The sequence below is a fragment of the Eublepharis macularius genome, chromosome 7 (genome assembly GCF_028583425.1).
Source record: "Eublepharis macularius isolate TG4126 chromosome 7, MPM_Emac_v1.0, whole genome shotgun sequence".
Lineage (NCBI taxonomy): Eukaryota > Metazoa > Chordata > Lepidosauria > Squamata > Eublepharidae > Eublepharis > Eublepharis macularius.
The window spans coordinates 132,599,425-132,626,545 of record NC_072796.1 but is presented as its reverse complement, the minus strand read 5'-3'; the positions used below and the strand labels follow the sequence as shown (position 1 = coordinate 132,626,545).

The following is a 27,121-nucleotide window of genomic DNA, read 5'->3' as shown; positions in this document are numbered from 1 at the left end:
AACCACACACAGTTCAGGCTTCCACACGTTACCTAACTGAACTAGAATGTGAATCCCCTCAGGCTTCCACACAGGTTGCCTAACTGAACTAGAATGCGAATTCCCTCAGGCTTCCACTCAGGTTGCCTAACTGAACTAGAATGCGAATTCCCTCAGGCTTCCACTCAGGTTGCCTAACTGAACTAGAATGCGAATTCCCTCAGGCTTCCACTCAGGTTGCCTAACTGAACTAGAATGCGAATTCCCTCAGGCTTCCACTCAGGTTGCCTAACTGAACTAGAATGCGAATCCCCTCAGGCTTCCACACAGGTTGCCTAACTGAACTAGAATGCGAATACCCTCAGGCTTCCACACAGGTTGCCTAACTGAACTAGAATGCAAATACGCTCAGGTTTCCACACAGGTTGCCTAACTGAACTAGAATGCGAATACCCTCGAGATTCTACACAGGTTGTCTAACTGAACCAGAATGCAAATACCCTTGGGATTCTACACAGGTTGCCTGTTTTGCCCAGACTGACTGTTCTCTTTCAGCTCAGTAACTAAAAACTGCAGTTCACTCCGGCCACACTCTCAGTCATCAACCAATCATCTCACTCACTCATCCCTCTCTCACCCCCCCCCCTCTTAATCTGTACCATGCCAAACAATTAAAGACACACACGTAAAATCATCACAGCCAGGTTCAAATCCTGACTGCCATGGAAACTAGGGTTGCCAGGTCCAGGTTGGGAAATTCCTGGAGATTTTGGGGATGGATCCTGGAAAGGGCGAGGTTTGGGAAGGGGAGGGGCCTCAGTGGAGTATAATGGCATAGAGTTCAACCTTCCAAGACAGCCATTTTCTCCAGGGGAATTGGTCTCTGTTGCCTGGAGATCAGTTGTATTTCCAGGATATGTCCAACTACCACCTGGAGGCTGGCAACCCTAATGGAAGCCCGGCTGGGCGACCTTGGGCCAGTCATAAACTCTCCCCCTAACTAACTTCATAGGCTGTGGTAAGGTTTTTTTTTTTTAAAATAAAGAGAATGACGTACGTTGCTTTGGGATCCCCACTGTGAGAAAGGCAAGATATAAATGAAGTAAATAATAAATAAACAGAAGTCTAGATTGCCACAAAATCTTATGCAAGGGCAGTTTTTTTAAAAGTTTGTTTTTTAAAAAAACCCTTTTCAAAAATCTTCTGTCCCTGGTCATCTTCTGCTCCAAGAATATGTTCACATTTAGCCAGTGCTCTCGGTGCTCTGTTTACTTGTGTTGGCTGAGCACATAACAGATAAGCCCCTTCCAGCCAGAGTAACGTTTTCAAGGTTACCCTCCCTGAGCGCCCCCCTCCCCGCAAAAACCACAGAGCCCAATGAAACAGCTTTGTGCAGGACAGCAGAGCAGGAAATTCTTTTATTGTCTTCACAAAGTTACAGTAGTAAACAAGTACACATTTGAGAGTTAAAATTGAGGTCTGAAAGAACGATGTGTATCATAAGCTCTCGAACACAGCGGGCAACGAAAATCAAAGTGGATTTGCAAGTAGCTGCTGGCTCTTGTTTCCTAGGCACGTTGGTGGAGGGAGTATTTCGAGTCTGTCCATAATAGTGTGCGAAGCCCCTGGAAAACAGCAGAACAAAAGACACACGTATGGATATATTCTTGGAACTAATAATTATTGGTGACTCTCGGGAGACTCTCACATTGCAGGTGGTGGAAAGCAGCAATTAGAACTGTTACTGATTTAGGTGGGAGAAACCTATTATGGGTTGGATCCAACCAGATTATTCCACTGCTGAGAAAGGTAGGGGGGTCCCTTTTGGCCACAGATTATGAGATATGCTGGAAGAAAAAGCATGTGGGATGGGGGGGGGGTTGTACTAAGGAGAAGAAATTAGGCAAGAATGATTGAAAAAGCAGACTGGATCTAACTATTTTCTGCACATAAAGAGCTAGGGACATTTTTCTGTGGAGTGAGATTGTAATGTTAAGAGATGACCTTTGGCTTGGATTCTGGAAAGGGTGTATCAAGGAGAAAACTTCCAAGGCGGAACATACCAGTTTATAACTCACCATGACTGATGAAAAACAAACAGTGACTTCCCATTGGCATGGTTTGCCTTTATTCTAACTGGCCACAAGTTCAGTTGCGGGTACTAAAGTTGCATCATAAAGATCTCTAAATTATAGATTTCAGGGCCAGAGGAACTGGCGAGGGTTACTAAAGCTCAGGTCTGATCTATACATGTGGGAGAATTCTTGAGGTGGGAAAGTGGACTCGTCACTTTGAGCTGCAGATAGAAGATTGCATTTTTTAAATCTCCCTTCAAGTTTAAGAAATACACAAATCAACTAGCACATTCTGGAGAATGGATTAACTCAGCCTGTTTATCTCCTGCCCGTGCTGGCTTTCTGTTTAGGGGAGGGGGGCATTTTATGCAAGCTTGAGCTCTTTTTACTACCTCTTTCTACAGCCTATATTGGCCAGGCCTTAGATGTTTTTTTAAAAAAAGACTAGATGTATTCATGGGAGTTATCCGCAGAGGTCTGCTAGTGATCTGAGTCAAATGGAACGTCCAAATTCAGAGGCAGTATATACCCTATACCCAAATGCAGGAGAAAAAAACCCAGGCTTCAGCGGGCTTATAAACCTGTCTGTGATCTGTACCATTTCTAGCTACAGGTGCAGGCTTAGGAACGTTTTGGCTGGTTGCCATCGGAAACCAAGATAGCCTTTGATCCGATTTGACTATGGAAATCTTATACTCTAGCAATTACATCTTGATTGAACAAAGCCCTAGAGCGTGAAATCTTGACCCGGGTCTTTACTGTTATACCAGAACAGAGGAATCTTCTCACCTTGCTCTCTTCAAACTTTTAATTTAGTCTTTTGAAAAGTTATCATATTCCCAATTATATTTCGTATCCCTGTTCCCAGGAAAGTTCAATTCAATTAAGTTCATGCCTGGCCATTTCCAGAAGTACTGCAAAATCTTGTTTGGCCTGTCTTTTAGTAGCTGGGCATAACGAGATAAAGTTAATTTTCATTCTTAATACTGTAGTTAGCAAGTCAGCAAGCGTATGAATTTTGATGAAGCTGCTGACCGCAAGTCTTGGAATGAGGCAAAATTAGATACAGAACTTCACAAATGCACTTTTTAAAATAAGTAAATTCAGTGTTATCAGTTACAGACTCGAAGTCCTTGGTATGCAGGGAAAAACTTAATACATTTACTTTCTTTGACAAAAGCAGCTTGTCCTGCCACAGAAGAGAATCTAGTTATGGAATGAAGTTGCATTTATTTTTCAACAAACGGCAACTTTTAGACACTAAGCAAATAGCATAAAGCCAAATGTTTTAGGTCCTGTCTTAATTCTGGGAACACTGATTCGTTTCATCAATTTAATTGGTTGAGAGATAGCATGGCACAGAAATTAAGAGTGTTAAACTAGGATCTGGGAGACCCAAGGCCAAATCCCTACTCTACCAGGGAGGATTACTGGATTCTCTCAGGTCAGTCAAACTCTTGCCTTGACCAACATCGCAGGGCTGTTGTTGGTAACAAAATGGAAGAGAGAACAATGGTGTAAGTCCATCTAGGCCCCCGATGGGCGGAAGTCAACTTTCTTAAGCACTCCCCAATGTCCTTGCTCTCTCAGGATCCTTTCTGCAGATGGCTAGTATGCAATACTGCCTGCATCAAGCGCTTTGTGGAAAGACAGAGTAGCAGCAATTGGCAAAAGGGAAAGTCAGCTATGGAGCCAGAGAACGCTGGACCGGCCTCCAAGAGACCCAGGGTCAAATCATCACTTGGCCATGAGTCAGTGGAAAATATGGGGCCAGCCACATGCTCTCATCCTAATGCATCTCACAGGGGTGTTTGGGGAGGCGAGAAGACCTACGAACACCACTTTTGAGGCCCTTGGTGGAAAGGCAGAGTAAAAATGCAAAGAAAAATAGACAGCTGTCGCTTTGAAGCAGCCACCGTACCACCACCCCATTCTGGGTATGAAACTAGGTTTGCTGGGGAAGGTTATGTCTGGAAGTGTCCTTAAGTTTCTCTGGATACATTTTGGCTGCAATTTCAATGTTCTCCTCCCACCTTCTAGATCAACATAGGTTCACAATCTGGAACATTCCCGACACAGGCAAGGGGGGTAGTGGTACAGTTTGGCCCTAACAATTCACAGTAAGCACTTACTGTCACTACCGCTGAATTTCAGCCAATTTATTTAATTTATACCCTGCTTTTCTCCCTTGTGGAGACCCAAAGCAGCCTACAACATCATTCCCTCCTCCTCTGTTTTACCGTCACAACAACCCTATGTGGCAGATTAAACTGAGAGTGTGTGACTGAGCCAAAGTCACACAGCAAGCTCCCATAGGCACAAGCAGGGCTTCGAACCTGGGTCTCCCAGATCCTAGTCTGATACTCTTAGCCTAACCACTACACTGTTCTTATTCTCTAGGCAACCATCTGAAGACAGCTGAATCCATGTGGAGTCTGCATTACTTTCCACTAAAATCAGCCCAATGCAGCCCTCTCTCATAGATGTAGCAGCATCATTTGCTCACAACTACTCCTATTCGTTGATACGGGATGAAATGTCATGCTGAGGAAGCCCACATGTACAGCAGCCCTGCGTGTTCCAGCATCGCTGCATATATTAAGACTCCAGATCAGAATGCATGATTCCATCCAAAGTTTATGCTCAAATGAAACGTCAAGACTATCACAGAATTAGATTAGGTAGATGGCAACTCGAGATACAGCCCTCTTGGTTGTGGTATCAAAACTATGGGACTCTCTCCCTAGGGATATCTGTATTTCCCATTCTGTCACTGTGTTTCACCAGTGGGTGAAGGCTTCTGCTTTGTCAGGTGTTCCTCCCAAGATTTATTTATTTACTTATTTCAAATTTCTATTCCGCCCTCCCCGCGAGTGGGCTCAGGGCGGATAACAACATACTAAAATACAATTAAAAATCCATCTACATTAAAACAGTGTATTAATATACATTTAAAACAGGATGGTGGACAGCCTTCACAGGGAGGGTTAAGATTTTATACAGCCCTTTTTTCAGGCCGGCGGAGGCCCAGCCTCAGCCATATGCTCTGGCAGAACAACTCTGTCTTGCAGGCCCGGCGACAGGATAGTAGGTCCTGCTGGGCCCTGATATCAGCAGACAGAGCGTTCCACCAGGTGGGGGCCAGGACTGAAAAGGCCCTGGATCTAGTCGAAGCTAGGCGGGCCTCCTTGGGGCCAGGGACCACCAGCAGCTGTTTGTCCCCTGATCGGAGTATCCTCCGGGGAATATATGGGGAGAGACGGTCCTGTAGATACGCTGGTCCCAATCCACACAGATCTTGCCCTAAGCATTTAATTACTGCTTTATGTGCTTTTAATATATATTTTAGTTTTGGTTTTAATTGTTTTTATTATATGTTCTTATAACAGTTTAACTGTTAGTCACCTTGGTAGCTTTCAATGCGCAGAAAGGGGGCATATACATTTTGTAAAAACAAATAAAGAACAATTGAAGAGACAGAGCGATCAACTTTGCAAGTCAGATTCTAGAAGTTCCTGTTTACACATGCTGGTGGTAAGTTAACATCTACAGAAGCTCCAAACAATGACTTGAACATGTGAATGAGCAATGATGAAATAAAAACCATTGTCCATGGTAGCACTTTGCATCAACTCAAACGTGGCATTTTCCAGCGGAGACTGTTCACACATTCAAGCAGCCCAGAATCCGCAAGTACAAAGCAATAGACCAAGCAATATACAGAGTCATGTAGACTGGCTCTTGGATCCCTATCCTATGCAATAGTTGAAAGGAATGCACCAGGAGAGGTGTGCTTTCTGGGAGTCTTGCATATACACAATCATGGCAGACGTTTGAGGCACACTGAAAACGTGAAAGAATCAGTTCTCTTCCCTTCTAACAAATGTTCTGAGCCCAGAGGAGATAGTCTTCTTTGCCACAAACAGTGCCAAAGTGCTATTTATAAGCCTACCTTCTGGGTATTTTACTGAAAATATAGACAGTGATCAGAAGAACAGAGTAGAAGATTCTGAGATCTGGCTCTTTGGTTTCTTTTCTATGGTAACAAACATGCGGTACTTCACAGAGATGTGACGTAGCAGGGCCAGTGTAAGACCCTCTTTCCCCAAATCCCTGATGTTCAGGGATGCTTCGGAGTAATACGGAGTATGGCAGCCCTCTTTCAATGCCGAGGCTGGCTGTGACTTGATCCTACACTGCTGTGATTTTACTTATAATCTTCAGATCATGCCAAATAATGTACAGGGCAAAATTATTATAGATGTTATCAACAGCTAGGGCATTCGCTGAGCAAAATATGTATATTGTGATTCCACGCCACCTTAGAAAACACACAAAGCATGCTCTTGGATATGACGCTCAATCGCCTGAATCTTTTTTTTTTTAATCAGGTTTTTTTACTTCTTACGGGCTGCAAAAGTGTGCTGGAAATGCTTACTGAATTCTCAGGAGCCCGCAGGCTGGTGGAATAAGATTTCCCATGTCGAGGGGTGGGACTTCAATGCCCTACACATTGGCCTTCTCTGTAACGATTATCAAAAGCAGGAATAAATTATGCAACGTAAGGGAGGTCATGCAGATTTGCATAATTTATGTACCACGCAACTGCCCTTGCCTTAGCACAAGGTTTTAATTTTCTTTCAAGCCCAAGGTTCATACAAGAAGATACAACCCTGTGAGAAGACATCAGTGGCCTGGCCAGCAGGTTAACATAGTCCGAGATTTATGCTGTGACCCGAGTGCCGAGCACCTTCTTGGGCTTTGGCAAAATGGAATTCTACAAGTCACTCTGGGTCACCACTGGGAAGAAAGGTGGGAAGTGGATGGAACTCCTTCGTACTTGCTCGCTGGCCAAGAGAAACAAGGCTTTTAGTTCATCTCACTTGTTTGATGTCACATTTACTTGTTTCTGGCACAGACCATCTCAAATGTGAATAAAGAAAGTTTGTGTGCCCATACAGTCCACTTTTGTCTCGAATTCAAAGCCCAGCTTTGCTTTCTATGCCCATTTTCAGAGGGGCTGGAAGTAACGCACCATGATGTAGCTCAAGATATACACCAGAATGAAACTGTGAATGTTTATGATGATTCCGTGCTTGAAGTCTGAGTCTTACACTGATTTGCAAAGACGATGGGGAAAAATGCGAAATAAATTATCTGATATGAAGTATGACAGTAGGAATTTGCTATTTTTAATGGGGAACAAGACATTGTCCCCTTTCCCATGCAATAAGGGGAGGCAGGAGCACTTCCATTTTAGAAACTTAAGCCAGTGGACAGCCAGTATGATGTAACAGTGTCACACTTGAGGCTGGGGAGGTCTAGATTCAAATCCCCACTCTGCCATGATGAAGAGAGCTTGGACTCTCAAAAGCTTATACCCCGAAAATCTTGATGATCCTGAAGGCGCTACTGCACTCACATCTTGCTGTTGCTCTGCCATGAAGCTCACTGGGTAGGAGTGGGCCAGTCCCTCAGCCTAACCTACCTCACAGGGTTGTTGAGAAGAAAATGGGAGGTGGCAAGAAGCACTTATGCTGCCCTTGGAGGGCTGGATAAAAATCCTTTTAACCTTAGAGGGCAGGATAAAAATCTGACAGATAAGAACCTCCAGTCAATTACCAATTAGTAAATCCCTGGCGCATCTTTAACCAACCAAAGCGTAAAATAAAAACGGGTACCTACCAGCACATCAACAGAACCAGGGTTTCTTCTCAGTTCTCCAAGGCATCCAGCGTTTCCTAACAAGAGAAAAGATTTCTTTTTTTACTAACTAGAACCACTGAAGGCTTTCAAACTCTCAAAAAAAGACAATATTGCAATTAAGGACAAACAAACAAAAACCTAAGAGCTTCAGAAAAAAAGAGACATTTGTAATTGTTTAAGTTCTTAGTTGCATTATTTGTCCATAAAAGCTAGGATTACAAGTTACTAGTTATGAGGTTTTACATTTGTTTAATAGGGAATGATTTGTACCAATTAAACTGACCGAGCTAAGGCTTTTTAGATGCCTAAAACAAATTAAGCTTTTTAATATGAAGTTTTAGGTGGAGATCTTAAAGCCTCTCTTTCTCTCTCTCTCTCTAATGTATAATAGAACTTGCTAATTGGCATTCTCCCTGCTTTTATTGGTTATATTAAGATAAATTAAGTGAGATTAAAATCTTATTTGATTTATTTACCTTTTGCAAATGAAGACCGTTTTAAGGGTTACACATCCTCTGCATCTGACGAAAGCGACCTCAATTAGTCAAATCAGAAAGTCTTTAAAAGCTTTGCGTTTATTGCTTCCAGCATGGAGCGAGGTGGTCATTAAGGTACCAAAATTCTCAAAACACAAAAAAATAAAAATTCCAAAAGTTGTGCTAGTGAAGAAACGCTCAACAAGATGAAAACTAAATCCACAGGACTTTTTTATTCTTTTTTTTCTTTTCAGAATGCATTAACTATTTTAAACCAAGAATTTTTTTGTTGTCGTTTAAAGATGTGGCATTCCAGCAGCTCAATACCATTTGGATACTTCCTTTAACAAGCATTTAAAAAGACTTTATTGCATGTATATAGATGAAAATATGTGTGTATATATAAATATATATATGAAGTATACCTTTAGGTTTATACCATTTTTATTAAAGAAAAAGAAGTACAATGTTTTAATAGGAGCCGTTTTATGTTGATCACTGTTAAAATCACTGTCTCCCTGTTTACTACTATTTATGAAGGTTTTAAATAAATAATGCATACTCTCACACACACTGTTTTTTCTTTCAAAAGTTTATTTAGTATCAAGCAAGAGTAAACTTTGCTTAACACTACAGAACATTTCAAGACTCAAGTTACAAAATACCACATTATTTGCATTGGTGATCTGTTTCCCTTTTTACGCATGTTTGCAAGAGAAAGACTAGCAAAATGGTTGAAGGATAAAAACTAGAAGAACTAAATAGTTGAAAACCTTTAAAAGAAAAGGTTACGCTTCGGTTAAAATAACGGATTAACATATTTAGTAAACCTAGCTGTTTTTAACGCTAGTTAAATCAAAGGTTATTTTTTTTCCTTTTTTTTTTTGATCACCTATTTTTCCCCCTCCCGAATACGATCTGGAAATAAACAAAGCTCCTCGGTTTTCACACATCTTCCTGTCCAGGTTTTTCGTTCAGCAAAAAATAGATTAAGCTCAGTCCGTCCATTCAGATTAAGCACTTTGATTTTAATAAAAAGGGAGATTGTTCATAGAAAAAAATTACTTTGAACAGTATACAGGACTGGTGGAGATTGGATATTTCACAACATCAGACAGTATAATCAGTATCTGGCATATGGCTGCTCTCTGTAGGCTCCTTTCGCTGTTCGTGCTGGAGGTGCCTTGTGTCTTGAGTTGGTCCACTCTTCCTGTCCTGAAAGAAGGGAGTACAAGAATTGTAAGGACTTCTCCCCAAAATCCCATTTGGTTTATTTTTTTCCCACTCAGACACAAAGAAACGAATCCCCAACGTGGCGCCCACCAATATGTTTCCTGGCACACAGTTAATTCTTCCTTATAAAGCCAAGACCCAATCTTTGCTTTCCTCCATTCTCAGTGGAGCAGGAGGTGTTTTAGAAGAGCTCAGGATGCATCACTTTTGTGCCTGCAGAGAATACCCATTTGGAAATAGCTGCCTCCATCATAGGAGGCTGCTTAACTTGGAACCTTCCAACATCTTGTGATTGGCCACAGCTCCTGAAGCAGCCATTTTGTGGGTAGCTACACCCATCTCCTCCCAAAGTGGATCTCTGTTTTCTCTATTTTCACCAGCACCCAGTGGCTCAGCAGAGTTGGGCATAATGATCTTGCTCCATGCCCTATATGTATTCACGGGGCTTTTTTTCTGGGAAAAGAGGTGGTGGAACTCAGGACTGCACAATGATGTCACTTTGGATCAGCTGGAACAAAGGAGTTTTTTCAAGTTTAAATTGCCCTTGGCAAAAATGGTCACATGGCCGGTGGCCCCGCCCCAAATCTCCAGACAGAAGGGAGTTTAGATTGCCAAGTGACATCGAGGGCAATCTAAACTCCCCTCTGTCTGGAGATCAGGGGGAGGGGCCACCGGCCATGTGACCGTTTTCAAGAGGTGCCGGAACTCGATTCCACCACGTTCCAGCTGAAAAAAAGCCCTGTGTATTCCTCTCTGACACGAGCACGCCAAAGTCTAGTTTATAGGATTTCACAGACCCTCCCCAAACAGCTTAAGACCCAGTTCTCATGGAAGAAGTATGGGCTGTACTACTTCAGATTTCCAGTGGGGCTTAAATATCTGAATACTCCCCTCTCTTTTTAGTACGTAGGAATATTCCATTCACAATCCTCCACTACACTGATATAGAACATCCTAGGCCAAGGTTTATTTATTTGTTTCATTTATAGTCCGCCTTTCTCACCAAGACTCAAGGGGACAATATATAACAATCCAATCAAGACAGCATCAGATATCCAACAAACAACACAAAAGGACCAGGATTAGGTAATTAAGAAATAAACTGTCTAAGGAATGACAGCACCATAATGCAGAAAGAGGATTAAGAGGATAAAAGACAATGAAATAAAAGCAATATGATACATAGAATAAAACAGTGCAACATCCTACAATCCCATTCCCTTATAGAAGCGTCCTTCTGAGCCGTTCCATTCTACTACAGTTCTAATCCCTTTTAAAAACGTCGTCTTGAACGTGCCATCTGACAGCAACGCAGCTTCTGTGAAACTAGGCAGATCATGAGAGGGAGGGCAGGAAGCGTTACATCAGTGCTTAGTTCTCATGGCCCCTTGTCACATGCCCAGGGTGATGCCAATCACCACTTTGGGGTCAGGAAGCAATTTCCCCCAGGCCAGTTTGGCTAGGGATCCTGATGGTGTTTTGCCAACTTCTGGACATGGAGCAGGGGTCACTGGGTGTGTGTGTGGGGGGGAGGAGGTAGTTGTGAATTTCCTGCATTGTGCAGGGGGTTGGACTAGATGACCCTGGAGGTACCTTCCGACCCTATCTATGATTTCTCTTTTCACTTCTTACGGCAGGCTGTTCCACAAAATGAGAGCCACGGCAGAGAACGCACGGGAACAGGCAGTTGCCGATCTTAGTCATTCTCTGAAGATTTTGCTCAGATGAGCAAACCTCAATGAGAGCTCAGTCAAAGAGCGTGAGGCCTTACAGCGTAATCCTCTGCAGAGTAATCCAGCCTAAACTCAGTGGAAACAATAGGCTTAGAATGGGGTAACTGTACACGGGATCGCACTTTTAGCGTGGAATACACTTGCAACAGATACCTGTTCCTCTCTTCCCATACTTTCAAAAAGGCTTCTGACAATCTGTTGTTTAATTGTTTGGGTATCCACTGTTCATCTTTCCCCCTTATCTCTTTCCCTCTTATAAAAAGTGAAAAACCTCTCACAAAACATTTTTATGTAAAGATGGGGTGGGGGTGGGAAGATGCTTTACACATTCATTTAATTTTTATGATGCTACTGTATAGTGCACATTTAATGAGTTGTAAACTCCTTTGAACAATGTCTTTCGGGAAAACGGCACGACACGTTTTTTAATGTACGTTGCAATTATCAATGATTTGTTTGCCGCGCTGGGGCACAGTAACACTATGTCAGCACTTATTTGACTTAACAAAGGAAGAAAAGTATTTTATTTATTCATATCACATCATGTCCTTATGTGTCACTTTTCCCAAGCGCGGGTACCATGCATGTAGAGAGGAAGTGGAACAATCAAAATTTTATTCAGGCGGAAGAATTAAGAGGAGGCTGGAGGCAAGAGAAAGTAGGAGGCAGGCCAACTTTGGAGGGAAGGTGAAGTCACCTGAGGAGCTTGCTATGGAGGATGTGGAACTGGGACCGGCTGCCAGAGGACAGAGGCTGCACAACTGAGAGCCAAACTACAAGTGACGTCTTACACAGGTTGGACACTTGTCGGCTTCCCTCAAGTTTTGATGGGAAATGTAGGCGCCCTGGTTTTACAGCTTGGCTCTCCATTACAGCTGCAAGACCAGGATGCCTACACTTCCCATCAAAACTTGAGGGAAGCCGACTAGTGTCCAACCTGTGTAAGACGTCACTTGTAGCTTGGCTCTGAGAGCTTGCAAAGGAGGATGAGCAACTGGGACTTGCGGCCACCTGCAAAAGGCTCAGACCAAAGGAAAGGCTGTCCAGCAGCCAGTTTGAAAAGTTCAGCTGCAGGCAGAGGGCGGAGCTTGGAAAGCCATTGCCCTGACTCTGTGAGGCCGGAATGGTGATAGTTGAGTTACGATGGAAGTCACTGTTTCTCTTTCTTAATTAGTATCGATGGGGTCAACTATTTTGGGATCGTTTGGGGGGGGCGGGGTCATATTTGTCTCTTCATTTGTGCCCCACTTTTCTCCCCGATGGAGACCCAAAGAGGCTTACATCATTCTTCCCCCCTCCATTTTATCCTCACAACTGTAAGGTAGGTTGAGATGGAGAGTACGTGACTGCCCCAAGGACACCCAGCAAGCTTCTATGGCAGCAGGGGATTCGCGCCTGGGTCTCCCAGATATGAATCCCACACCAGTCAGTCGACCACACTGACTCTTAAGGAGCTCAAGGCAGCAGACAAGGTTCTTTTTTGCCATATTATCCTCTCAACAGCCCTGCAAGGTAGGTTCAGCTGACAGAGAGTAAGCAAGCTTCACAATACAGGGGGGATTTGAACTTGGGTCTCACAAATCCCAGTCCAACAGCCACTACACTACATTGGATCATAAAATGCTTGTGGGTTAGAGTTTGATAGAATCCTGAAAACAGAAAACTTAAGGCACTCATTCTCTGTAATGTCTAGTTCTGGCCTAGTTCAAAGACAGCAGCCTCACATCTCCTTCTATCCCATAATGACCACTATTACAAACACGCTCACTGCAATAACCGCCGCATTATGAAATTCCTCTTCTCCCACAAGTGACAGCCGATGACACTGAGTGAACTGCTGCAACAATGTTTACTGCAACATTATTTTGTGAAAGCAGGCAGGGGAAAAGTTGAAGGAGGAAACACAGGGCTGAGGCTTCAGGAGGCAGCATGCTTTGCAATGTGGATGGGCCATGGCTCAGCGGTAGAGCATCCGCTTGGCACGCACAAGCTCCCAGGTTCAATCCCCAGCATACCACTTAAAAGGATCAGGTGGCAGGTGATAAGAAAGACCTCCGCATGAGACTCTGGAAAGCTGCAGCCAGTCTGAGCAGATAATAATACTGACCTTGATGGATCAAGGGTCTGACTCAGTATGAGAGAGCTTCATATGTGTATATAATATGCAGCACCATACTTAGTGATTCTGGGAGACACAGCGACGACTGGGGACCACAGGCATGCAAATGTCACAATAGATAAATCACCGTTTGCTCCAGCATTACATCTGCAGCAACCTCTGATTAGGCTGGAAAGTACCATCACGTTGTATCCATCCAACTTACAGTGACCCATGCTGGGGTTTTCAAGACAAGAGATGAACAGAGGTGGTTTACTTTTGCCTGCCTCTGCATATTGACCCTGGTCTTCCTTGGAGGTCTCCCATCCAATTACTAACCAAGGCCAACCCTGCTTAGCTTCCAAAATCTGGTGATATTGGGCAATCCTAGACCTGATTAGTCTATCACTGGAAAAAATGCCTTCTGCAAACATCCCAGCATGTCTGCTTCCTTCTTTCCCTACTGTGACCAGTGCAAAGGGAGGTGCTACACAACAAACTGTGGCCTAGGAACTCACATCACAACAAGCCACAGTTTGTGCAAACCAGCTGCAAACTGTGTTTTAAATGCCGCACTGGCACCAGCCAACAAACTTCCACTTTCCTGGATGGTCTTGCCTGCGGAGAGTCACAACTCAATGGGATTTGACTAAACCATGTTTTTCTAAACCACAGCTAATCACGTTGTCTGAACACAGCCTTACACAATCTGTCTGTGTCAAGCGGGCCACGTGCCTCCTTGCTGAAATGCTTCTCCGATGACGTGGGTGAGCATCAGTTCATTCTAATGAGGAAGCGTGACACCATGAAAGGTTCACAAAGTCCACAAAGTCCAATTCAGTGTGCCGTAAAAGAGTGGCAGTGATCAGAGGGAGCTCTGAAAACCTTCCCTTTTGATATTATCATGTAATCGGCTGCTCTCCACTCAAAGTAACTTGTGGACGTTTAAGTCCACATCAAGCAGATGGACTGTGAGGCTAAATGATTTACTAAGACAAGCGCACAGGAGCAGGAGGGTACCATTGCTTCTGGTGGGAGTCACTGTAAAAAAAAAAACAGTGACAAAACCCACCTCGCTTTAACCAAAAAAAGAGAGTCCCCAGCGAATGGCTTTCAGTTGTGTTCCCGAAAAGTGCAGTAATGCCCTTTAGCGACAAAATTGTGAGTCGCTGCAAAAACAGTCAAGTCGTGCGGCGGGGAGAGAAGCTCGGTTTCATGACTGATCGAAGGCTGAGTCCTTCTGATCTCCAGCCAAAGGTTTAACTTTTATGCCTGAAGCAAAAGGTGTCTCTTAACACGCTTTGAGAGACTAATCCATAATAGATTTTGTTAATTAAACCTGTCACCATCGCACTTCTAAAAAAACAGTAATCCTCAGCATTAGTATGTCGTTTCTGCTCTGGAAGTTACTATAAGTTAACAACAATTCTGGCTGCTCTCCCATCTCCTCCCTATCTACAGCACCTTTTATAACCCCTGTGTAATGACTACCTGCTTGAATGGGTTCAAGCAGCAGGGAGAGGTAAATCCAAAGCAGTGAGGGAAGAGCCTGCAGGTCAAATTGGAAGTGCTCTACGTGAGCTTCCAATTCAGCACATAACTCGTGTTGAGAACAAGGTGAAGGGAACTTCCATTCAGCAGCCTGAGTCAGAGAGACCCAAACAGCAGCCGGTTGTTCCAAACACTAGAAAGTAGGTTTCCATGCAACTTCAGACTGAGAGACGTGGTGATGCCAGTTTTCTATACATGGTCAGTTTGTTTTGCAAATAGAGAGAATTCAGAATAGTCCATCACTCCCCCTTATGCCTAATATCCCAGAAGATTTGCATGGTAGCACCTCTCCCTCGCTCCAAACCCTAGATCAAAACCTGAGCTGCCTTGGGCTTTCTCCCTCATTCCTCAAAACTGCAAGCCTAAATACGTGACTGCTGGGATGTATCCTACCTCTTTGCTCAGATAACAATGGAGCACTCCTCTGGCTCAAAGAGCCTTTGTCCAATGCAAGAGACTTGGCCTGCTGAGAACCCTCTCTTCTTTTTGATGAGAGGTGAAAAGTGGTGAGAAAGGCTTCTTGGGACGGAGGAAGGGCCATGGCTCAGCGGTAGAGCACCTGCTCAGCATGCAAAAGGTCCTAGGTTCAGTCCCCAGCATCTCCAGCTAAAGAATTTGGTAGTAGGTGATGTCTCTACCTGAGAAGTCAGAGAGCTGCTACCAGTTTGGTGCAGTAGTTAAAAGTGGCAGGACTCTAATCTGGAGAGCCAGGTTTGATTCCCCACTCCTCTGCTTAAAGCCAGCTGGGTGACCTTGAGTCAGTCACAGCTCTCTCAGAGCTCTCTCTGTCCCACCCATTTCACAGGGCGATTATCATGAGGATAATAACACTCTGTAAACTGCTCTGAGTGTGGCATTAAGGGGGTAGTTGTGAATTTCTTGCATTGTGAAGGAGGTTGGACTAGATGACCCTAATGTTCCTTCCAACCCTATGATTCTGTAAGTTGTCCTGAAAGGCAGTGTATAAATTGAATGTTATTATAATATTGTCTTTGATGGACTAGTGATCTGATTCAGTATAAATCAGCTTCATATGTTCATATAAGGAACACCCCAAAGTTAGCTGGTAGGGTACAATCCAATTACTCGTAATTCATACCTTCTTTCTCCTTTTACTCCTCAACTTCCCTTTGGAAATTGCCCCTTACTAAATTTCAGACGGTTATGCAGAAAGCTCGCTCCTTCTCTTACGCTACTTAGGCGCCTTGTATATTGAAGGAGCTGCTTTTTATCAGGACAGGGCTGCAAACTCTTGGGGAGATTAAAGGATAAAAAATAGGTGCAGAATGGAACACTGACAAAGCAGGTGACCCGACTGAGTTTTAAGCTCACTGCAGGGAGTCCTTTACTTAGCTCAGGGTTCTCACCACACGAGACAAAATACATACGAATTACACAGGTAATTCGAGTGTATTTTGTAACTGGAACATTTGAGTGTGATTCGAGTGTATTTTGTTTCATGTGGTTTGACCCGCAGTGCTCTCCCAGAAGGCAGCACTTTAGGATAGACGGGAATGACAAAAGTAAAGCACGCCCCACCTCTAGGTCAGACTCTTCCATATTCATGGCTAGAACAAGGAAGGAACTAATTTAATTTATTTAATGTCTGACCCGTCCTCCCAGCAAACGGGCTCAGGGCGGGTAACGACATTGTTAGCCTACAGTAACGTAAATACAGAATTCAGTGTTTTAAATTTAGCAGCCTGAAAAGCCTTGACGAGCCTGAGCTTGTCAGAGCTTGGAAGCTGAGCAAGGCTGGCCTTGGTTAGTAATTGGATGGGAGACCTCCAAGGAAGACCAGGGTTGCAGAGCCAGGCAATGGCAAACCACTTCTGCTCATCTCTTGCCTAGAAAACCCCAGGAGGAGCTGCTGAAAGTCAGCTGCAACTTGACGGCACTTCGATAGCAAACTAACACTGGATTTTCCATTGCCTCCTTGCTTGTTGGTCCAGGCAAGCTGAAACACATCTGTTAAACAGGCAGATGGGGGTGGGAGCTAACCTGACTCAGATTTTTCTCTGCCACAATGGTCATTGCCTAGCCACAAAGATTTCTACTGAAACCTACTGGCTGTGGATTTTTTAACATCCGGAAAGGCAACTAGATTAAAAGAAAAGAGTCCAGTAGCACCTTTAAGACTAATCAACTTTACTGTAGTATAAGCTTTCGAGAACCACAGCTCTCTTCGTCAGATGCATGCTACTGGACTCTCTACTATTTTGCAACTACAAACTAACACGGCTAACTCCTCTGGACCAAGATTAAAAGAAATGTGTTCTCTTGGGCTCGTAACAGATCATAGGTGGAACAAGACACTTGTTAAAGCAATGTATCAAGGTCATCATGGCTGTGTTTCAGCCTCTAAAATGTAGCTAACACCATGGCACTCTTTAGGTTAGAAAAACACTAATGTAATGGGATAGAAGGACAGCAAGTGAACAAGCAGAGGCAGGGCTTGCAAATCTTATTAAGCAAGAAAGTCCAATGAATTTTAAGCTCAAATTGGGGCAAAATTTGCAAACTCCAAGCCCCTTTTTCAACCATCTGGTAACTGCGCCTTCTTATTGATCAGAGTACTGAAGCATACTCACTGTAAGAATCGTACGTATCCTCACCCAAGCCGTGGGCATAGTCGTAATAATCGGCCCCGCTGTGAGGGAAACAAAAACAAAAAACAAAGAGAATCAGAGTATGAACAAGAGTTAAGACCCGGCACCAAACAATACTTCACAAGAACCTGGGGACAACAGAACTGCTGTTTAAATCTTCCTTTATGTCCAAGAATAACGTTGCCAACTGAAAAGCGAGTATTACCTCCTGGAGTCAATTTTGAATTGCACTGTGAATCACACAGGTGACAGCCCAGTATACAGGCCCCCTCCGCACACTGACTGAATGGCCGGGGGGGGGGGGGAGAGAGAGAGAGAGAGATAGAGAGAGAGAATGAGCATGCTCATCCCAGCCCTTCATCTGTGCCTGACTGCCAGCTCACGAGCAGGGCAACAGCGTCCACACGTGCACTTCGTGATGATGGGGAATGATGCTTTCCGAATGATGCTGATCACCAAGATGGAGCACGCGCACGGCCACAGACTCCCTGCATAGGCACCATGCACATGAACTGGAGTGGGAAGGCAGCATGTTCACACTCCCTCTGTGCAACATGCGGTGGGGTCACACCTACAGGGATATGAAGCTCTCTCTCTCCCCAAAGCCTAACCAAGCATTGTTGTGAGTCAGTACAGACAACAGTGGGATTGACTTGGTATAAAGCTGGCTTTCGGTTTCCCTAGGGAGCCAGAGACTTTGTGTTCAGAAGCAACTAACAGGACTGGGGAGTTTTCGATGTTCTTTCCCCTGTTCTGATGCTTATTATTTATGTATTTCCTGCTTTTACTGTTCGCCTGTCTTCCTGAGACTCAAAGTGAAATACAGAGTTATAAGAACAATGCAAAATAATAATAATAATAAAAAAATTGGTGTGGTGCATACAATGAACACCGTCACTGAACTGGGTTACACAATCAAAGAACAATTGAATAGAACCAGTGTAATATATATATATATAATAGACTGAGATTTTAAAAATCACAAGACTGGATTTCACGACCAAAACCAAGACGGTATAATACTTGCTGGTGGAGAACAAACTTCACAAGGGTATGCAGTTTTGAATATTTGAAAGAAAGGGAAGGGCCAATTAAATGTGATAAGCTCCAACGGGCAGTAGGTCTCAAAACCAGTTCTCCACACTTCAGCCCTCCTAGGTGAAGGTGACTCTTTGACCCGAGATGCAGGACACTCATGGGTCTACCACTGAGTTTTTGACCTTCTCTGTGGCTCAATACAGATCACAAAAAAAGCTCTTTAGTAAACAGAGTGGGTGGATATTTAAACACAGGGCTTGCTTTTGTAGGAAGTTCACGAGCTCCCTAGCCTAGAGAAAAACCGCATAAATCTCACCCACCATAGACTCCCGTGTACTGCAGAGGATTGTGGGGCAGTCTGGAGGGCAAATACTCCATGTGTGCAGCGACCAGCGTGTTGAGGGACAATGCTTTCCAACTGTCTTCTGGAGATCTCCTAGGTTTCACAGCAGCTTTGCAGAGGTTCCTCAGGCAGAAGGCCAGCACTGGTGGGCACGTTTCCCTGAAAGCTAGTCTGTCCACCATGAACAGGGAAATCTACGGGCCAATTCCGGCCTTTTGCTTGAGGACCCGGGACGGTGGGGAGGTTCCCTCTCAACATTACCGGGCCAACAATCTCTGCAGAAGAGTTAAGTCAGGACAGTTTTGACCAGCACGTATTCACCTCCCCCCGCCCCCAAAATACCCATACACAACACATATTTTGACAGGGAGCTTTAGACTGACAGTTGCCATCATTCCATGCAGTATCTGATTTGTTATTGTGAGATTCATCAAGTCTGGAGGCATAAAGCAGCTGAGCCCCCGTTCCCTTCCCTGTCAATCCTGTCAGAATTACTTTGGCTGGGCCTCATTTTAAGAACTAAGTGCCTGTTAAACCAAAAAAAAATAAAAAATAAAAAAATGACTTGCCTTTCATGGCGCGTGAACAGCAAAACCAATAATCCCTGGTAGGGAGGAGAAACCACTTATTTACACTGAAGGTACATGGGGAAAAAAGCAACTCAGACTTGATTAACTGTCAGGCCCTTCAGCATCAATAATCACATCAAAAAGTTATAATGCAAGCTGATTGGTGCCGCTCGCGAGGACGGGGACCGCGCGCACGTACATCTCAATCCATATCCGAGGAACGCCAACTCCTTGACAAGTGGAGAGATGTAGAATTAACTACTTGTTAAATACAGACGTCTACAAGAGGTGGCACCGGAAATAAAGCAGGAGTATCAGGACACGGAGATGGCTATGACAAGGGAGGAGAATTGCTACCTGGCTAGAATTTTGCTGGTCAGAGCCTTCCTGGACAGTTCCCGAAAACCATCGTCTAGAGTGATGCTTGGGTTTGCGGTGCTGCTACTCCCTGGCGCATTCTCAAGAAAGCAACTTTCACTTTTTTTAATGCTCTCCCACATGTACGTATTTTAAATAGCACCCTGGCTTGCAGTCTGATGGACAGCAAGCCACTCCACTATACCTCAGAATTTATTTATTTATTTATTTTGTTCATGTCATTTATAGTCCACCTTTCTCACTGAGACTCAAGGCCGATTACATAGTGTGAGATTAGGACAGTCAGTATTAAGGACATTTCCATAAACAGTGCCGAATACAGGGTTACAAGACAGCATTAGCAAGAGTCCAATACAGAGTTGAAGAAATGCTGAAACAGAACATAAGCAATTCTAGGACCGACTTTAGACAACATGAAGCACAGGTAGCTCATAGGATCCTGTTCAGATGAGCAAAGCAGCTGTGGAGGGACATAGGGAGGGAGACAGTTCTGTAGGCATGCTGGACCAAGGCCGTGGAGAGCTTTGTATGTGACAACCAATACCTTGAACTGAGCACATTAACTGTGACTGCAGGATGGGAGTGCTGTTCATGCTCCTGATAAGTTGAGCTGCAGTGTTTTGCACCAATGGGAGTCTCCTAGCTAACTTAGACAGAAGACCTATGTATAGTGCATTACAATAGTCCAGTCTTGATGTTACCATAACAACAACAACATTTGATTTATATACCGCCCTTCAGGATGACTTAACAACCACTCAGAGCGGTTTACAAAGTATGTTGTTATTATCTCCACAACAACAAACACCCTGTGAGGCGGGTGGGGCTGAGAGAGCTCCAGAGAGCTGTGACTGACCCAAGGTCACCCAGCTGGCTTCAAGGGGAGGAGTGGGGAATCAAACCCGGTTCCCCAGATTAGAGTCCCGTGCTCTTAACCACTACCCCAAACTGGCTCTCATAGCATGGATCCAGGTGGCCAAGTTGGCCATATCGAGGTAAGAAGCACCACTTCACTTTCAGCCATTCTAACTACTTTGGTCTTGAGAACGCTTCCAAGCCCCAGACGGCTCAGGCACCCCTGGAAGGTACCTGACACTTCTGTTATCCCAATGCTTGGGTTCCTGGGTCAGCAACAACAACAAAAAATATAGGGAGGGTTCAGGAAACACTGTAGCTGAGATAGCCATAGGCTTTGGCTATCTCATACAATGCCCTTCATGGCCTTGGTCCCTCATATCTACAGAATCGCCTCCCCCCTCATACTCCACCACGGCAGCTTCACTCATCTGAACAGGGCCTTTTATAGGTGCCACCTTCAAAATGGGAAGAATCAATAGCTGTTACATACATGTGCATTCTCTGTACTAGCCCCCGTCTTGTGGAACAGCCTCCTTGAGAACATCAGGAAAGCTCCCACTCTTCTGGCTTTCCTTAAATTATGCAAAACCAAGTTATTCAGGAGGACTTTCTTACACAGGTAATAGGACTGGGCTGTAAGGAAATGGTTCAAAGAGATGCTTTGATAAAGCAGTAGGGACTACAGACTATACTACTGTGCACTGTCTGCTCCTACTGGGTCGTTTCCCAGTCAAGTTGCTTATGTCTGTTTCAGCTCTTTATCAGAATTCTGCTTGTTTTCTGTATCCTTCCAATTGCATTACTTATTGAATGTCCCTGCTGCTGATCATACTGAATTACACTATGTAATCCCACCTCGTCTCAGTGAGAAAGGCGAACTATAAATAATGTAAAGAAAATCCCACTTCTAGAAAGCGGGGACAAAAAAGTTACCAAATGACAACTGTTGGATCCCTCTGAGAAACACCTGCTAATCTACCAGCTTTAAGGGAGCAGGGCGATGGCAGGCTATTATACAGAGGGAAAGCTTCCGGGGTCTGATATTCTGGACATTATGGATCTGCCAGCTGCCTGACCTTTGCAAAAGCCTTCATGCAATGCTTAACGAGATCACTTGTGTGGAACAACTCGAATTTTCAAGGTAAGACCTTCAGTGTTCTGGCTGAGCGGAGCCTCAAGTTCTTCGAGTCCCAATATAAAGAGAGCTGCCTAATGAAGTTAAACACCCGGCCACGGAGAAACAAGCTAAGTAAAATGTTTGATAAGCCTGGCTGTCTCATGTGAGCTCTGTGTAACTGAAGAACTTAAATTCTCCTATACAATTTGAGAGCCGTTTCCTCCATTACAGTGGAAATCCCAGACCTTGCCAGTAATGTACCTATCCTTAATAAGTAGGCAAGGACTTCTGTGTTCGCAAATAAGGCAAGTCTCTTCTCAATTGGTAACACTTTACAACTCTGGGTACACACTTAACACCCTTAGGTGTATATCTTTGTGATGTTCCTGAGACAGCTCCGACCTCTAGTTCTTTTCCCGCATTACCTGTTCAGGCAAAAATCTCTTCCCTGCAGAGGATGGTTCCTCCATGAGTTAGAGGCAATGCGATTAAGGTACCTGCCTTCCATGTGTTCGTTTTTTGGCCTCCTGACTTTCCTCTTAGAGAAGAGCATGCTACTTCCTCCTCTGCAGTGCTGTTATAAAATGCTGTTAGATCTACACAGGATAATCCTATGGATTATCCATTCTAAACCCGCTTATTTTAGCATGACACCAAATGTACTTAGGAAATCTCTAGTTTCAGTGACAAGACTTGAACACACAGTCCCGAATGCCTTGCAGGCAGAATGAGATACTAAGAAGGACAAACTGAACAACATGCAAACAAACTGTGATCACTGGCAGGATTTAGGGGATGATTTAGAGAGTCATACTAGGATCTGGGAAGCTTGCTAGGTGACTTCGGGCCAGTTATACTATCTCAGCCTAGCTTACCTCGCAGGGTTGTTGTGACTGAAGATAAAATGCAAAGGAGAATCATGCAAGTCACTTTGGGTCTCCAGTGGGGAGAAACGGCGAACATAAATGAAGTAAAATTAAACAGTGAGATTCAATGAAATTGAATATTAATGCTGGAGCTAAAAAAAATTCCAGGACTGTGCAAATCAAGAGGGTGCTGAGGAGAGCAACGAGGATGATCAGGGGTCTGGAGACTGAGCCCTACGAGGAAAGGCTGAGGGCCTTGGGAATGTTTAGTTTGGAGAAGAGGAGGTTGAGGGGGGACATGATTGCTCTCTTTAAATATTTGAAAGGCTGTCATTTGGAGGAGGGCAGGGAGCTGTTCCAGTTGGCTGCAGAGGGTAGGATGCGAAGCAAAGGGCTAAAACTACATGCACAAAGGTACCGGCTGGATATTAGGAAAAACCTTTTCACTGTCAGAGTAGTTCAAAAGTGGAATCAGCTGCCTAGGGAGGTGGTGAGCTCCCCTTCCCTGGCAGTTTTCAAGAAGAGGCTGGATGAATACTTGTCAGAGATGCTTTAGGCTGATCCTGCACTGGGCAGAGGGTTGGACTAGATGGTCTGTATGGCCCCTTCCAACTCTATGATTCTAATTTCTGCAAAGAATTATTCAAAGTGAATTAAACACAGCTTTGCTTACTTTGAGGAAAGCCATTCTCCTTACTTGCTTTATTCTGGACAACTGCTGAGGTTGCAGGCAAAAACCAAGGGCCTGGCTAGAGCTGGCAAAAAGAGGTGGTGGAAATTACAGGAGCCGTTCAGGACACACAGGATACTGGCACACATGTACACAGAATGGCCAATGGAGAGTTTTGTGGTGGGACTGGTGCTTTCTGCTAAGATGGACAGTGGTTCCTGCCTGCCTGAAAGGTAACAGTGCTTACATAGAATTGTTCTGAGCGTTCAGTGCATTTCCTATATGAAGTCCAGTGGCTTGCTATAAGCTAGTGGTAGAGGGGGCAATTTAGCCAGTGGCACAGCCTCGCTCCGCAGGCACATCTTTTTGGAGACAGCACTTACAACATTTGAAGTTCGATTATAATTGCAAGGGTTAGAATGTATTAAATTCGTCATTTAAAAGAAAACCTTCTACTCTCAGTACGTGCCACCCCAGGAAAAGTTCTATCAAAGGCGATTCGGTTTCGTTTTCTCAGCCATGCCGGACGCTCCTCTCGGCTGGTCCGGGAGGAAACGACCGGGCACCCTGACCGGGCGGCTGATCCGCAAGGATTAGCCCCCAGGACTCCCAGGGAGGGAGCCAGGGTCCGGGACGCGGCGGGAAGAACTCCCTGAAATCAATGCGGGGGGGGGGGGAATTGCCCGTTTGTCCCTATGGAGGCCGGCAGACGTGCGCGGCGCCTCGAGTGCTGCCGGGCAACGAGAAACGGCAAATAAAAGAAACAGGCGGAAGCCCGTAAACAAGCGAATCCCTTCTGTTCTACAAGCGTTTGTGAAGGAGAGGTTGATCTGAAGAAGACTCGTTCTTCCCCTTCGTTGAGTTCCAGAATTTTGTTGGCGCCCCCCCCCCCCAAATGGCAGCAAAGAAGCAAAGTCCCGCTCTCGGTAAGTCAATCTCGGCTACCTTGAAGGGGGAGTCGCTCGAAGAGTTGGTGCGCAGGGCGGTGGTGGAAGCCATAAAACCCTTTGTTGACAAGCTGAACGAAACTGATCAAAGGGTGGGCTTAATTGAAAGCAAAGTGAAAACCATTAAGGAAGTAGCGGGGGGGGCAGAGAAGTCTGCTCTGGAAAGTGCGTCACTTGTGAAGGCTACAAAAAAGGAGCTGAAGCTGGTTGAGAACCAGCTGATCGGGCTACAGATGGAACGAACGCAGACAATTTTGCGTCTCCAAAACGTGAAAGAGGAGGAAAAAGAGGATCTGTGGGAGGTGGTCTCGGAACTATTGGCGATACCCGCGAGGACGACTAAAGAAGAGGTTAAAAGCGCCATTTTGGAGGTCCGTCGGGCTTCTTCAAAATATGCAACAAAGCGACAGTTGCCTCGTGAGATCATTATTGACTTTTCATCTAAAAAGATTCGGGACACCATCCTATATAACTCATACAATGCGGATTTGGACTTTATGGGTTTGAAAGTCAAGATTTTGAAGGACGTTCCATTTCTAGTCCGGAAACGGCGTTTTAAATATAAAAAGTTTGCAGCTCTTCTGAGGGACCATGGAATAAAGTACAAATGGTTATTCCCGGAAGGAATATGGTTCAGATATAAAGATCAGGCCTATAAGATATTATCAGAAGATCAACTAAAGGATTTTGAGAATAAAAACCCAGAACTCTGCTGCACCGAGAACGAAGAAAAGGAGGAGCCGGAGGGGGGGGGAGGAGGAGGAGAGCACCGCAACAGCGGTTGCACAGAGAGAACTGCGTCCGGGACCTAGAAGGGGGAGGAAAGTTTAATTAGAATTTGAAATGTTTATTCTCTGTATGATTAACCACTCCATCATTATCCTATGGAGCTATTTTTGTATTATGACAGTATGAAGGGAAACATTGAAGTGTAGTGTTTAGTGTTTGTAGTTCATTCCCCCCCCCTTTTTCTTTTTTTTTCTTTTTCCACCCCCCTTTGTCCCTTCCCTCTCCCCTTTCCTTGTGATAGTCTTGTGTAGTGCTGTGTAGTGTTTTGTAGTTATGAAAAATAAAAAAAATTATAAAAAAAAAAAAGAAAAGTTCTATCAAAGGCAAGGGAGCTCTGCTGAAAGCTCATCCCTACAAAAGTCATTTTGCCGGATCATGGCAGTTTTGTGCCCAGTGTTTCAAAACCATCCTCTTTCCTTCATTGCAAAACGCTTCTGTCCTGCCTTTCTCCTGAAAATGGGATAAGAACGTAAGAACATAAAAGAAGCCATGTTGGATCAGGCCAATGGCCCACCCAGTCCAACACTCTGTGTCACACAGTGGCCAAAAAACCCAGGTGTCATCAGGAGGTCTGCCAGTGGGGAAGGGACACAAGAAGCCCTCCCACTGATTGCCCCCCCCCCCAACACCAATATAGAGTTCCATCTATATCTTGTGGCTAATAGCCACTGATGGACCACTGCTCCATATGTTTATCCAATCCCCTCTTGAAGCTGTCTACGCTTGAAGCTGCCACCACCTCCTGAGGCAGTGAATTCCATGTGTTAATCACTCGTTGGGTGAAGAAGTACTTCCTTTTATCCGTTCTAACCCGACTGCTCAGCAATTTCATTGAGTGCCCATGGATTCTTGTATTGTGAGAAAGGGAGAAAAATACTTCTCTCTCTACCTTCTCTGTCCCATGCATAATCTTGTAAACCTCTATCATGTCACCCCTCAGTCGCCATATTTCTCCAAGCTAAAGAGCTCCAAGCACTTTAACCTTTCTTCATAGGGGAAGTGTTCCATCCCTTTAATCATTCTAGTTGCCCTTTTCTGCACTTTTTCCAGTGCCATAATATCTTTTTTGAGGAACCAAGGTAGCTTACAATAATTAACTTCTATAGTCACAACAGTACAAAAAACCAATAATAGATGTCCCTCCCGTAACTAGTCTTTGTCTTTCCTTAGGACAGAAGTTCTTTTACTGCAGAAGGCTGGGCAACGGGCCTCTCTCTCCATCCTGGCTGCAATGCATTCACTGCTTTGAAAGCAACTCTGCTATGAGCAAGCAGCAAGTCCTTGTGCCAGTCAGGTCTGAAGCATTTCTTCCTTGCATTTCTAGAGAGGACCAGAGAAACTGGCAATGCTTCCCAGGGCCCTCCGTGACTGCTCTGAGCAAAACGCTCAGAAAAAAATTCTTGTGCACTTCCTTCGGCGAACGCTGAACAAGCCTTCCGGATTCAGCTCCTTTCACAGGGCAGCATCTGCCGTGTGGAACTGAGAAAGTCAAAATGCATATTTTACTTTTAATATCTTATGCTTTATCAGGAACAGGCATGTTTTCAAAAGGACAGAGGAGGCAGATGGCTCATTAAGGCCTGCTCCTACTGCCATTACTTACTTCCCTGGTAAAAGGCAACAGATAATTTAGTGTCAAGCGGTATATTGTGAAGTCGTGTCCATGTCTCCACTTACAACACATGCTCTGAATAAATTCCTTCAACTCTGACAGGCACCAACACAGACTGATGCACAGCCATTCGTCAGCATCCGTTTTCACCATTGCCATAGTGGGGCTCAAGCTAGCCTCTCTTGCACAGCGCGAGCTAAGGAACACTTTTTTGATTCCCAACATTTAAAGATGAACATGTGCCACTGCTGTATCATTTAGCCCTGCCGTACAGGTCAAATTCTGGTTTTTTTCCTTCTTCTTTTGATCTGAATGCTTGTAGTTGAGACTCAATCATTCACTGAAACCTTGTATGGCTGAAAAGAGCTTTGAAAAGCCTGTTAGAAACGTGTCTTGAGTTGGAGAGCCAATACTGAATTACATATTTATCTCAGCTCATTAATATAATTTGTGTAGCCAAAAAAATCATTGGTC

The 27,121-nt window shown here is 44.4% G+C and overlaps 1 protein-coding gene across 2 annotated transcripts in view; it reads right to left on the bottom strand.

Annotated features, from left to right (window-relative positions):
* Nucleotides 1–1,395: 1,395 nt before the first annotated feature.
* Nucleotides 1,396–27,121, bottom strand: part of KHDRBS3 (KH RNA binding domain containing, signal transduction associated 3) — a 178,924-nt gene continuing 153,198 nt past the window's right edge. Inside the window, exons 8-11 of one of the 2 annotated variants that reach the window (XR_008597424.1) lie at nucleotides 17,443–17,501; nucleotides 9,302–9,451; nucleotides 7,740–7,795; nucleotides 1,396–1,604 (exon numbers count right to left, since the gene is read on the bottom strand). Coding sequence is in view for 1 of the 2 variants with exons in the window: in XM_054985168.1 (XP_054841143.1) it covers nucleotides 9,360–9,451; nucleotides 17,443–17,501 (151 nt within the window). In the remaining variant the exon portion in view is untranslated. Of the gene's footprint in view, nucleotides 1,605–7,739; nucleotides 7,796–8,810; nucleotides 9,452–17,442; nucleotides 17,502–27,121 lie in introns of those variants that run through there. The other variant, XM_054985168.1, reaches the window with a different exon arrangement.